The following is a 15,266-nucleotide window of genomic DNA, read 5'->3' on the forward strand; positions in this document are numbered from 1 at the left end:
TACTATATATAGATATTTATTTAGATATATAATATTAATTTCGCATTTATAAAAATACAATTGAAAAAAAAATCTGTTAATTTTTTTATAAAAAAAAGGTGACAATATATAACAATACATACATTAGTGAAACAGTTGTTTTTTACAAAATATATTGTGACGATAAATATAAAATTGTATATATTATAATTTGTGATAAGAAATATTTATAGAAATAGAAAAAACACAATTTTTGAAAAAAAAAAAAGAAAAAAAAGAATTATAAAAAGAGACACAACAAATATAATGAATATAATGTAATGCCACAATTATTCAAACGTTCAAAAAGATTTCATATTCTAAAGAACTATTCTTTCTTTTTGCAAATGTGGATGAAGTAAGAAGGGTTGTCAACTTCGTCCAATTTTTTAAAATCAGCGAGTACAGTTTGACGACCTTCTCCAAATATTTCGTCAATAAGATTGTCAAACTTAGATAGCAAGTGAGGATAATACGATAAGCGGAACTTACTAGATAAGAAACAAGTATAAATGTAAGTCAAATAAAAATAGAAAACAAAAAGTATAAACAACAAATTATAACAATATATACAAAAATAAATGAGTAGTTTAAAAATTTAAACTATATTTATTCTATACCATCCTTCATTGTCATTGTCATCCTCGTAAACAATATAATCTAAAGTAACCATGTGATAGCTACCATCCACCATTAGAACAGAAGTTTTGCAATCCACGCGACTCTTACTCTATAAGCAAAACCACACATAAAAAAACAAAAAAAACTAAACCAACATTGGTTATAAAAAAAATATAACCACAAAGAAAAAAGCATAAATTATATACATAAATTATATTTATCTGATATGATGCATATTTTGAGAAGTATTTAAAACAATATTCAGATTCACATATATTTATACCTGGTAATATATATTTTTCATTGGTGCTTTGTGTCCTTTTACAATAGTATCATAATTCCTGTGATCAATCAATAATATCCCACCAGGTCGTAACAGATCATAGAAATTAGTAATAGCTGTTCGATGTGATTTCTGTGTTCCATCAAAGTCAGGCAAATGAGCAAATGAATTTCCCATACAAATAATTGCATCAAAACCATTTCCTGGAACTTTAATATCAGCTTCCTTTAAGCGCAACCAATTTCCCTCCTCAATTACTAAAACATTTTAAAAGTTATAAAAACAACAATATACAACCACAATGGTTTATAAAAAAAGTACAACTGCAATATTTACAGTTATACAACATAAATTAAACTACATACTAAACCACAATCTTAAAAATTAAATTATTTAGTGAAACCCAATATCAGAACACAATAATTTAGTGTTTGTGTCAGCCACATTAAAATCAGTGATTTCAGTGTAGCTGACACAAACAGGTACCAATTAATCTGCACCAGCATTAGCTTTGTCTAACTTTATATATTACTAACTTTATATATTAATTTATTAATTATTATTTATTAATTATATATTAGTTTATTGTGCTTCGCCTCTTGGTTATTTCACTAAATTGTTTGAACTTTAAATTATTTTTTTTTCAAATCTATGAAAATGTTATTTGTTCCCCTTGACTTTTCACCCCCTCAAATGTTCATTTTAATTTATTTCAATTACATTGAAGTTTATTTTACCCTCTTTAAATGAGAATAGTAAGATTTGGCAGAAAATCAAATTGTATTTTAGAAATACTATTTCTAAAATACAATTTGATTTTGCTGACCAAATATTTTACTTTAATTTTTTCCATATGTATTTATGTAGATATCCCAAGACTTATGGCTAACATATGTTTATAGTGCTTTCTATATTTTTGTGTGATTACTTTTTAGAATAATATCTAAATTACTTATAAATAAAGTTATTTAATCAAAAAAACATTCAGAATGGCAGGAGCTTTATTAAAAAAGATATTCCTTTGAAATAGTGTGGTTGGGTGTGGAAATTTTTACCAATCTTTCTGAAGATTGCCTTAATTGCAATAAGTAGTACATGCAAACTTAGATTACAAGAGGTAAAAAAGTGTGTATTACAAGATTACAAGAGGTAGAAAAAATTCTAAATTCTTCAATGCAACAAATATGTTGTGTCATTATGTCATTGTGTCATTATGTCATTATGTCATTAATACAAAATGAAGTAGCAAAAGAGTTAAAACGAAGAAAACAAAAGGAAAGCAGAAAATTTAAACAATAAAAAAACACAGTCAAATAAGGTAACTTGCTCAAAACAGCCTCGAAAAACTTTATCAAAAACACTTGAGAGGAAAAGACATTAATGATCACAGGTCAAAACTAATTCATTACTATATTGCAGAAATGATTGCAGTTGATTTTCAAATATTTTTGATAGTACAAGTTCTTGGATTTCAAAAACTGCTATACCATATATGTCCTAACTACTGCATTCCAAGTAGGAAATAAATGAAAAACTCTATATTTTATATAATACAAATATATACAAGTAAGACAACAAATACAAAATGAGCTGATGCTTCATCCATTTCATTTACAACTAATGAATAGACATCTACCAACAAAAAATATTCATTTCTCAGCTTGACAGCTCATTAGTCATTGTAAAGTGAGTAAAGTGAGCTTGAAAGCTCACTTTATAATTGTTTAGTTTGGATGGATATTCATTAAGGCTGTTGACGGGTATCTGGGCATCCAGTAGCTTTATCAAATGATGGTTACACATCATTTGATAAGTTATTTTAAACTTATGAAACAACAACTACCGGTTATGTAATAAGTTTAAACTTCTTATCAAAGCTCTTATAAAAATTCTTTAAAAAAAACAACAGAACAGAACAGTCTTTTGAGTTTCTGAACTCCTTGAACTTGTTTATTAGTTTGTCTCTCAGACAAAACTCTTTCATAACCTGAAAGATGGAAAATATAAATATTTTTAAGTTCATTCAAAGAAATTCAAGTTTCAGTAGAGCAAATTATGGTGCTACTACAGTATCTCCTGAAACTGAAAACTATTTATATATAATTTGGGTGCTACTGCAGTTTCTTCCCCCACCCCCTTGTTTTATTGTTGATTATGATAAAGAATTTTATGCTAATTATGAAACATTTAAAGACATAGGTCTTAAAATCAACAGAAAGTGCTTTAATTTGATGTTGAAGTTTAAAAATTTGGCGCAATTAAATGTACATGCATCGACTGTCAAATAGGGATTGACGCAACTAAATGCACATGCATTGACTGACAAATAGGGATTGGCATGTACATGGTTGACTGAAAAATAGGGATTGGCATGTACATGGTTGACTGACAAATAGGGATTGGCATGTACATGGTTTGGGTCAGCGTTAGGGTAAAAGCTCAATTAGAAATTGATGCACTATGCATTTTTAAACAGTTTTGTTTTAAAGTGTCAATAGAAACTTTTTTAAAGTTATCTTTGAAAAGGAATTTATTCATAACCAAGTATGAAATAGATGGCACATATTAGCATTTCTAATACATTTTTGCAAACTTCAATATTGAATTAGTGCACTTTCTGCTGATTTTCAGACCTATGTTTTTATACAATTCTTAATCAGCATAAAATTCTCTATCATAATCAACAATAAAAAAAAGGGGGTGGGGGGAAGAAACTGCAGTAGCACCCAAACTATATATAATTTTCAGTTTTTAGTTATTGTTATTTTTACTTTATACTTTAATTTTAAAATAATTGCAATAAGAACATTTTAAAAATTTAGATAAGTAAAAAATAATTTTTACTCGCCCATTCCTCAAACGGAATTTTCAAGAATTTCAATGGCCCTAGTTTTCATAATGCCATTTTTTTTTAAATATGATATTATGAAAGATTTAAGACAGTATAAAAGCAGATATGACTATTCTCATTGTTAAAAAAATCTTATCATGAAGAAAATTATAAATACCCCAGTTATCAAATGCAGGTTCTTTTCTTCTATCCCAGCGTTTCTTAAGTGCATACTTAAGCATCTTGTCAGATGCATCAACACTAGTTACTTTGAATCCTTCTTCAAGCAGTAGAACTGAATCAATACTGAATTAAGGTTAAAATAAAACATAGTATAATTTAAAACTTTTATTTATTTAATGCAACAAAATTTACTAAATACAAATAGTTATCAAACATTAATGTATAACCATTTATGTTTTAATGAGTTAATAATCATTTTTACTTTACTAAAAAGAAGTGTGAAAAAAATGCGTACCCAGTTCCACAAGCCACATCAAGAACATGTTGGCAATTGTGCTCTTTTAAAATAGAAACTAGCTGATCTTTATAATACCCTGTTCTTTGTTGCTCATCTCCAATATATTTATGCCATACCCTAGCTGCTTTTCCGTCTGCGTATTGATCAGGTATTCCTCTCGCACCTATCCCGAGGGTTCTTGTGCGAAAAACTCCGTCAATTTTTTCATCCATTTTTGCTTGTATGTTTAAAACCTACTTTATTTTTAATAACAATTTATCGATGAAAAAGAAACCCAAGCCTAATAAAAAAATTTGCAACGCTAGAACAACTTCGGAAAGTTTAGGAGCTATATATGTTAAAGTTCTAAAATAAGTCGCTCTACAACAACCAAAAAATAAATATATTTATTCAAATAAATACAATAATACAAAATTTATATTATTGATCAACCATGTACTTATTTTTTTATAGCCCAATTTTTTTTAAACATATTTAACTTGTTTGTTAAAATAAAAGCTTGCCCCCTAAAATTATGAAAATTTTTAATCCTTTTTATCCGTATGCCGTTTAAATAAGATGTTGTTTTTACTAAACACTGAAATTCCGACTTTGATTACCCAAACAAATCGATTTTTTTGAACCTGATTAAAGTAAATAGCATGTCTGATTGGGAATTTATTTTTGATGGAATTTTTGGTTTTATAAATTCTCCTCTTTGGAATGTACCTATTTTGTCTTTTATAGAATCTCAGTCAGTTGGTATGTATTTTTTTACTGCAAAATCTTTGTTAATTAGATTTCTTTTTATTTATTTGTTAAAAAATCGAAAGCTTATTAACCAAGAATTCTAAAACTGTAGCAGCTATTGTTTTACAAAGTTTTTAGTTTTATAGAACTTTAACTATATATTTGCTTTAAGGAGTAAAATGTAGCTTTACAGATGTTTGATAAGTGAAGGTTTCATATTACTTTTTAAATTAAAAACAACTTTATAGCCTAGTTTCAGTAACTTTAAAAAAAAGATAAATTATAATTTTTCTGTTTTTTGAAACACAAAGTTGAAAAACAATGTTCTATCATACTTTTAGCAAGAAAAATGAAATACAATGGTGTTTCAGACCTAATACAGTCTACTTTCACAAGAATACAGGCTAGGGAAAAACTTGAAAATTAAAAATACTTTCAATGCTTGACTTATGTCCAGGTTTAGAAAGATACATATCTATCTAAATCTCTAAAATAATTAGAAAAGCTATTTTTATATAGAATATTGTTTGAGACTTGAAAGAATGTTTAGTTTCATAGTTTTTTCAAATATGTTATACTGTAATATAATGTAGTGTATGATAAATATGTTGTACTGTAATATAATGTAGTGTATGATGAATATGTTATACTTATTATGTAGTGTATGTAATATAGCGTAGTGTGTATATAATGTAGTATGTAATATAACGTAGTGTATGTAATATAATGTAGTGTATGTAATATAATGTAGTGTATGTAATATAATGTAGTGTATGTTATATAACATAGTGTATGTAATATAATGTATTGTATGTAATATAATGTAGTGTATGTAATATAATGTAGTGTATGTTATATAACGTAGTGTATGTAATATAATGTATTGTATGTAATATAATGTAGTGTATGTAATATGACGTAGTGTATGTAATATAATGTAGTGTATATAATATAATGTAGTGTATGTAATATAATGTAGTGTATGATGATATATAATAAAAGTACAATACTTGAACTGTTAAAATAAATTTTTTAGATAAATAAGAGTTTATATAGTTTTAATCGTGTGCCATAAACAAAAATAAATATCACTAAACTTATTAACTAACAAATATAAATAGTTTTTTTCAAGGATAACAGTTTATCTGAAAATAAACAGTTATACTTGAAAAAAGCTATTTATATTTGTTCTGAAAAAATTCTGAAAAATGTTAAAGTATGGGAAAATAAGCTTAATTGTAGTTTATTTTTATTCATCCACAAGTCCTAATATAAATATTCTTTTCTCAGATGCTCATAGTGCTTTGTGCCTAATTGTTTTTTCCCCTTAACATGAATTTCCCCTTAACTGTTAACACTGCGTATTTAATTTTTTTCCTTGTCCTGGTGCTTTAAAAAATCACTTATGACTTTTCATTAATGCAATTTTTATACTGCTCTCATATATTATTAAATTGTGTAAAAATGTTTAATTTATATATAGATATACGACTTTTGGTAACAAATTGCATAACAAAGTTTTAATTGTTTCATATTCTATAAAATGATCAGCTTAGCTCTAGGGGAAATATATGACACCTTGGCTCAAGGCTTTGGTTCTCTAACCCTACAGTCAAGTCCGTCATGAATATTTAATTGATAATATATTGGCGGAGTATTTTGATTTGGTTTATAATTACCATTGAAATAAATAACTTGATTAAATGTACTCAAATATCGCAGCCTATCATTCATGAGGTAAACTACACCAGTTGCAGTTAAAGCAAAAGAAAAGGCAGGTATTATAACTATATGTTAAAAAGTTCATATTGACATCTAAATCTACATAAATACTCAGATCCCTGTAAATGATTTAAATCTATAATTTTATTTAAAATATTTAAATAATTTAAATGTAAATAACACTTGCTCAAACAGTGAAAATGGAGGCAAAACTTTCTCTCATTTTAATGTAACAACAAAAAAAAGCTTTTAGAAAAATGCATAAAAAAAGTAAATACTATAACTTTTAAGAGCAATAAAATGTTATTTAATTAAATATTTTATTAAATATATTAAATTAAATATTAAGGCATTTGAAACATAAATCTCTGAGTTATAGAGTTTTAATTTCTGAGCTATATCTTTAAGTTTATATTTCGGTTTTTCTTTAAGTTTATTTTTAAGTTGTAGAGTTTCAAACCTTGGAATTTTATATTCAATTAAAATAAAGATATATTAGCAAATAAAGATATATTAGCATGACAACAATTGAGTTAATAAGCAAGACAATAAAGGTGATAATAAGCAAGACAATAAGCAAAGACAGTTTCATAGAAATAAAATGTAAGACTTATTTTATCTTGTTTTATTTATCTTAACATTCTAATAACTTATTTTCAACATTTACATACTAAAAACAATAATCTCTTTTTTAACTTTAAGTATTAGTATGACTTTAGGCAGACAAAAATGAAGAACATAAAGTATGTGTATGTGATGAATAACTTATCTATAATTATATAAAATTTATTTTAAAGACTGCTGATTCAAATAATTTATAATGAAGATGCTTTTTAATTTAAAGAAATTAAATTAGAAAGTTTATAAGTGTAAGAAAGACTATAATATAAATTGATTTTAAATTTTTATTTAAATTAGTATATAAAAGATAGCCATACCATTTTGCAATAAAACATGTCAAACTAAGAAAATGTAATAAAAAAAAAAAGAATATTATAATATGCTTAAAATTGACATGCTTAAAGTTATATTTCAATTAAAATATAAAAAATAATTTTATCAATATCATTGTAAAAAATGAACTATACAATGATATTGATAAAATTAAAAACATTAATTAAAAAATGATAATAAAAAATTCATACTTATTGTTTTTTCTAAAAATTTCAGTTTCAGTACAAATAAATGGTAGTTGTTGCAACTTATAACTGAAAGTAAAAAATACTGTCTTATTAAAGTTTCTTAAAATGATTTGTAAAAAATTTTTGTTTTAAAGTTTAATTAAAATTATTATTTTTATTGAAAAAAACAAAAAAAACATTTAAGTTATAATAAGTTATAATTATAAAAGAAATATCTCTTTTTTTTGGTTGAAAGTTATTTACTAATTATGCTGACTGATTAGCAAGAAAACAATTTACCCCCTTTACTAATAATTAGAGGGAAATTTAGAGGGAAAAGTTAAAACATAATTTTAGTGAATATTTATTAATAAGTTTCTTCTTTTTTTTATAGGTATAAATTATATAATTCTTTCAAAACCGATATAAACTTTTTTATTCTAGTAAATTGCAAATTGCAAGATAGGAAATTTATAAATCTTCACCAGCATAAAACCTTTTACCAGTTACTTTAGCTGTACAGTTTGCTTCTGGGTGGTTTTTTAAATTATAAATATTGATGTTTGCAAAATCCCCAGACTTTCCTTTTTTTAAATGTCTAACTACTCTATTAAAGCTAGTTTTTAAACAAACATTTCAAGTGTAATCACATCAGATGTTTAAAGTGTAAACACATCGGGTGTTTAAAGTGTAAATATATTTGATGTTTAAAGTGTAAACATATCTGATGTTTCAAGTGTAATTATCTGATGTTTTAAGTTAAACTTATCAAATGTTTCAAATGTAAACATATCAAATGTTTCAAGTGTAAACATGTCAGATGTTTAGTGTAAACATAGATGTTTAATATTCTAATTTACACTAGAATAAACTATAAATTAAATTAAATATCAAAACCAAACATTCATAAATTGTTTGTGTTACAGAATAAGGGTTTTTATAACACTTCTAATTCTAAAGTAAATTTGATAGTATTTTGTTGCAGAACTTGTGAGAGTAAATTATCTTCTCTGAAAAAACCGTTATAGCATTACCAAGATTTTCTTGCAAGATAAATTCTTTATCATCCTTACAGTTAAAATTTTCCATAAAACTCCAACTATAGGATACCTCCATTATCATTTATTTATTTGCAAAAGTAGGAGTTTTATAAGATAAGCAGTTATCTGTTATGTTAAATGAAGAGTATGAGTCTTTTTAAGATCTCCATATCAGATTGAAAAACCTAATAATTTTTATGCAGGGTACAGCTACAACATTTTGTCTGCAGATGAAAACATAATAAGCTCTAACAGATAAACTGTTAATAAAGAAAAAGTAATAAAGAAAAAGTAATAAAAGTAATAAAGAAACAAATTAAAATAATTCAAATGACGAAAAGATGATGATGTGTAACATGGCCTACTATTATTACACAGTGTGATATCTTGCTTTTCGGAGCAAAAAATTAGAAGAGTAACTTTTCAAAACATATATCGTATAACACGATTGACCACACTTACCTCAATAAAAACTGTTTTTAAACAGATTTTTGTGTACGGAAGTGTGTATAAAGTTTAAAATTTCTTTGACAAGTATGATAAAAGTCTGATAAATAAGACACTCTCCTTTGCCTGCATTTTATTTCTATAAAAAACTTACACTATTGAAATAAGAGAATATTAAATGGTACTTTGTTCATCAATAAAAACTGTAATAACTTTATTAAACAATAAAATATTAAAATTTGTGATGACTTTATTAACTTAAAAATGTACCTCATATTGCATGTATGTATGTATATACATACATACATACATACATACATACATACATACATACATACATACATACATACATACATACATACATATATACATACATACATACATACATACATACATACATACATACATACATACATACATACATACATACATACATACATACATACATACATACATACATACATACATACATACATACATACATGCATACATACATACATGTATGTATGCATGTATGTATGTATGTATGTACATTAAAGGTATAATAGTTCAGCTGTATATTTTAAGCATTGATTACTTCATTTCATTTTAGCTTGATTGATTATTTCAACTAATTCAGCTCTAATATTTTTCCTTGTCTGCATTTAAAATCCTTTTAACTGTTCTTTCAAATTTCATCAGAAAATTAGTTCTGTTTTTTGTTAAAATAGATATTTGTAGTAACATGATTTACAAATTTTACACCAATAATTTGATAATCATGATATAAGATAATCCCATAAGATGATCATCGCACAATAATGAAGTAGCACAATCATTTAATCGAAGCACCTGTTCTGCAGCATATTGATCACAAAGAGTTGAGTTTCTTATAAGTAAGATGGTAGTATCTAATATTCTAAATGCTTTTGCAACTTAATCTGTAAGATCAATAGCTGGTAAAATCAATCCTCAACAATAACATTTTTCTAAATAACAGCATTCTACTCTACCAGATTCAGCTAATAAAATTTTAAAATGAGAGTTTGAAACTTAAGATGATTGCCAATCTTCAATCCATCTGGCTAAATTCCTCAAATATAAAAGTTTCATGTCACCAAAAACAGCTGCATTTCCAATACAAAAATTGTTGTTGTATTTTTGTTTACTGTTACTTATTGTCCACCACATATTTATCAACTTTAAAAAGCTTGAGGCATCAGTCTTATCTGGAAAATAACTTTTAATAGCTGTAGAAATTGTGGGATCAAATATTGCAAGAGCAAATGGTACACTTTGTTTATTATCTCCAGGATAAAATGCTTTTAAATTCAACAATGAAACATCCATAAGTTCATCAACTACAATTGTTTCTGCAACTTCTAAAATACCAAAGTGTTGATTAATTTCTAACTTAAAAAATATCTATTTGTTATTATATATTTTGAGCTGATACCCTTTACGGTTAAAATTATTTAAATTGTGAATTTCATCTTTTTCTATAAATATACTGGATTTATTCTGATTATTTTTGATGGACGACGGACAGAGGGTGGCTACCTTTCGATGTAGTTTTTTATACAGATGATGGTATTTTTTCAGTTATTTTCAGCAATAAATAATTGGAACGAGATTCAAGTCCCAAACTAATGTTACTCTTTTTCCAATTTTCAAATATTTCTCTTTAAAATGTTAAGCACAAAAAGTTGAATTTTTACTGGGGGTTTAACTTTCGATTCATAAGTTAACATAACTTTCAATTGATACATACTACCCACTGTTTAAATATTTAAGGATTATTTTCTAGAAATCCAAAATGGGTGCTTTTCAGAAATAAATAGATAAGAATATTTTATCTATTCTACAGTAAAAGAATGAGACTGATGAATGATGAATCAAGCAAGAATGAGTTTTATTTGATGTAACTAGAGATGATAGCTCCTTTGAGCAGCAACCATGATAGTATTTGTAGAAAAGTGAAAGAGATGTAAATTTTTACAATGCATTTTTGGACCTTTTCTAGAAGAGAAAGTGCATCATTAGAAGAACCAGCCTAAATATGACAACAATATTCCATACAGGGACAAATAAGAGATTTGTAGAGGTAGATTATGGAATCAGGAGAGAGAAAATGGCAAGCACGATATAGAGAGCAAACCTTAGCAGATGCTAATTTAGAAATTGATTGTATATATGGTTTCCGTGAAAGGTCAGTAGTAAATGATAATCCAAAAATACGTAAAGAAGAGGACTCAGTGAGAGGGTTGCCATTCATATAGGAATGTCGACAGTACTATGATAGTTGTTTGCAGTAAATAACTGAGTTTTGTTGGAGTTAAAATTTACAAGCTACTGTGAGCCCCAATCTGTTGCAGAAGTGAGATCAGATTCAAGATTGTCTGCCTGTTCTAAACAATCAAAAAGACTTTTTTCAAGACAGGAGTATAAAGTTGAGACATCAACAAAAAGAGTTACTTTAGATGTAAGGTTGTTGAAAAAATCATTAATACAGATAAGAAATAAGATAGGACCAAGGATAGAACCTTGAGGTGTCCCAGAAGTTACTAGAAATGAAGAAGAGTGTTGGCCTTTGAGGATGACTAATAAAACAGTTAGAAAGAAAAGATTTGATAATCTCAAAAACTTTCCCAGATACACCATACAAAGCAAGCTTATGGAGAAACCAGCATGCCAAACTTTATCAAAAACCTTAATTATGTCTAGAGCATTAGCCCTAGCTTCTCCACCACCATTTAATGCACAATAGAATCCTTCAGTCACAGTAGTTAGCAAGTCAGCTGTAGAGCAAGAGGATCAAAAACCATATTGACTGTCTGAGAGCAAGTTATTTGACTCAAGATGGGATGTGAGAAATTTGTTTATCAAAGATTCAAAGACCTTGCTAATAACAGAAAGAAGACTGATTGGGCGTTAATTGGAGGAGTCAAAATGTTCACCAGAGTTTTTGAAAATTGGAACAACAGATGTCATTTTCCAGCAGGCAAGAAAACAAAACTCAGTCAAGCAATTATTAAATAGTTTAAACAAAATTAAAGAGAGTTCTGGCAAATAATTTTGTAACACTGTGACAGAAATGTTGTCTGGACCACAAGCCGTAGATAATTTTAATCGAGATATGACTTTAGCAATGGAAGCTGGAGTGATTTGAATGTCTAACAATGGGTTAACCTGTTTAATTGGAATGGAAGGAAGAGAATGGCCATAAGATTTGAGAGTCGAATTAGAGGAAAATTTATAAGATCAGTCCCATGAATGAGAGAAGTTATAAGATCAGTCCCATGAATGGGAGAAGTTATAAGATCAGTCCCATGAATGAGAGATGGAATGTTAGACCTTCTTTTGTTAACAACGCTGTTGCAGATTTTCCGAAAATCTCTAGAGTGTAACTTCTGAGATAAGATACAAGATTTAGTGAACTGAGAATAATGGAGCTTAGCATCTGACAGCACCTTTTTACAATGATTTCTTTTAATAGTATTAATAGTAATAATAGTTTTATGTTACATTAATAGTTTTATGTTACATTAATAGTTTTTATGACTCATTAATAGTTTTTACAGTGTATTAGTAGTTTTTTTTTAATTATTTTTATTAGTATTAAAATTTTTTTTTTTAAAAATTGATTAAGTCTAATTAAAATTTTTTTAGCATGGCCTAAATATAAGAAATTTTTTTTTAATTAAAAAGTTTTTTTAGTAGTGAATAAATGCCACAAGGAAACACTTACAGTTATTATTTCTATGCAAGATTCTGAAATTAAATGAATTGATTACTTAAGTGGAAAACCAATTCAAAACACAAGAATGATGGAAGCAAATGATAAAAAAAATAGTGTGAAATAGTTTATTCTTACTAAAGTTATATAAATAAAATAAATAAATACTTATGGGGTTGTCCATTAGTTACGTCACGCTCTAACTTTTTGGTTAATAAATTGAAAAATTTATTTTTGGTTCAAATGAAGTATTATGAATAACACTATTATATCAAGTAATATTATTATCATAAATATTATATGAATATTATCATTTAAAATTCATTTGAACTATTTGTAATTGTTTTAATTTGTTTTTATAGCAATATTAATTTATAACAAGCGCTAATATGATTTTTTTTTTTTTCCTTCAAAGAAATTAGTATTAAAAAAATAATTTCTTTTCAATACTTTAAGTACTCCTAAAATGCACTTATTTTCTTGGTGAAGAAGAAAGAGTAGTCAACTATGCATCCGCATTAATCAATAAAAAAGTGAGCAATAACTTTTTCATACTTCTTCCACGAAGCTACAAATTACTTCTTCCACGAAGCTACAAATTACTTCTTCCACGAAGCTACAAATTATTTCTTCCACGAAGGTACGAATTACTTCTTCCACAAAGCTACAAATTACTTCTTTGACTTTGAGTAATGAGCATTGTCTACTTTACGTTCTTTCTTTAAATTTTTTATTTAGTTTGTTCTAACACTTGTCATTAGTTTTTATATTTATTCATTTCATTTTCTTTTTTTTTCAGAGTTTTTGTTTATATTTCATTTGTTCTTTGAGACCATTTAACTTGTATTTTAATGGTAAAGCAGAAAAGAAAAGTTTTAGAATAAAGGCATTCTACCTGAATAGACTTACTTAGGTAAACTAACTGTGATGGATCAAACTAATGTAAAAGGCTAAAAATCACATTTTGACTTTTTTAGACAATCATTTAAGACAAATGTTATTTAGTTTTAAACTCCAAATTAATCAAATTAGTATTGTGTCAGTTTTTTCTGCACTTAAATTATTGACACCAAACAAGATAAAATACAAGGAAAGACCACAAAGCAAACAAAAGAAATGCTAACTGAAATTCATTTTTTATACTTGAGTTTATATTATGAGTTAAAAATGAAATCGTTTATTTGAAATCAGAAAGTAAATAAAAATTGATTAAATAATTTTTGTCATTTTTTTTTACTTTTTAAATTTTTTTTCTTTATTTAAGGTGACACCAGTTTATCAATTATTAGCCTTTTTATAAGAAATTCACAATTCAGTGCATACACAGTTCACACACAGTACATACACAATTCACACACAGAAAACAAATAAAGCATCTGATATATTGTTCATAAAATTTAGAAAGTTAAATGCTATATTATCATCTAAAGATAGAAATTTCGGAATACTTGTAACATATGGCCTACTTAGTAAGGTAGGTTGAAAAAAATGTCATTTATAATAAAGGTAAATATCAATATCTTCTAATCTCTAGCAGCTTGTTAAAAGACTGCAAAACAGGTCCTAATTTTAAATAGTCTCAATTTGTACATAAGTCATCACATGTGCCAACACTTTTAACACTAAAATTTGTTAATTATTGTTTTGTTTCTTTCTTAGGTTGAGTTTTCTCATTGAGTGCTCAAAGCTATTATCAATGAGTAAATTGATTCTATTACTGATATATAAAAAGAATACTTTTGTTAAGAGATGTTGAGTGAGTTCTGGCAAAATGTTGTTATCTCCCATTTAGAATTTTGGAATTTCCATTCACTGATATATAAAAATTCTGTTGAGTGTCATTTCTATATTTAATATGACCTTAAATGTAGCATTTTGAAAATAATACTTTGGATAAGATCCTAAACTCCAAAATCTTTCAAGTTGTAGGTGAGTCAATTTGATGAGTAAATCGATTTCAAAAGTCTTTAGTGGCTGAGTTTTGCAAGTAATTATTAAATTAAAAGAAAAATTAAAATTTTAAGTTTTAAATTAGAAGAAAAATTAGTATATATATACTGATTTTTATATATTATAAAAATATATATAATATATGTTGATGTCACTGAAATGAAAATGAATGCAATAAATATAACAACAACATGTCTCATATTTTGTTTACTTTTATTGTTATTGTATTTATATTTTATATTTATATTTTTATATTCATACTTTTATTGATTTTAATGTCAATGAATTTTATTGGTTTTAAAGCAAGTT

At 26.2% G+C, this 15,266-nt stretch overlaps 2 protein-coding genes across 2 annotated transcripts in view; one reads left to right on the plus strand and one right to left on the minus strand.

Moving 5' to 3' along the window:
• On the minus strand, positions 1-4,508 carry LOC100206590 (glycine N-methyltransferase). Its single transcript, XM_065805009.1, has 5 exons — positions 4,231-4,508; positions 3,931-4,058; positions 923-1,179; positions 639-748; positions 1-509 (listed from the first exon to the last, which is right to left on the minus strand). The coding sequence occupies exons 1-5, from the start codon at positions 4,443-4,445 to the stop codon at positions 347-349; spliced, it is 873 nt and encodes a 290-aa protein (XP_065661081.1). The 5' UTR covers positions 4,446-4,508; the 3' UTR covers positions 1-346.
• A 281-nt stretch (positions 4,509-4,789) lies between these two features.
• Positions 4,790-15,266, plus strand: part of LOC100203960 (cilia- and flagella-associated protein 36) — a 37,795-nt gene continuing 27,318 nt past the window's right edge. The window contains exon 1 of the mRNA XM_065805008.1: positions 4,790-4,974. Coding sequence (XP_065661080.1) covers positions 4,875-4,974 — 100 coding nt within the window. The 5' untranslated portion in view covers positions 4,790-4,874. The remainder of the gene's footprint in view (positions 4,975-15,266) is intronic.

Source organism: Hydra vulgaris, chromosome 09 (assembly GCF_038396675.1).
Source record: "Hydra vulgaris chromosome 09, alternate assembly HydraT2T_AEP".
In the NCBI taxonomy this organism is placed as follows: Eukaryota; Metazoa; Cnidaria; class Hydrozoa; order Anthoathecata; family Hydridae; genus Hydra; species Hydra vulgaris.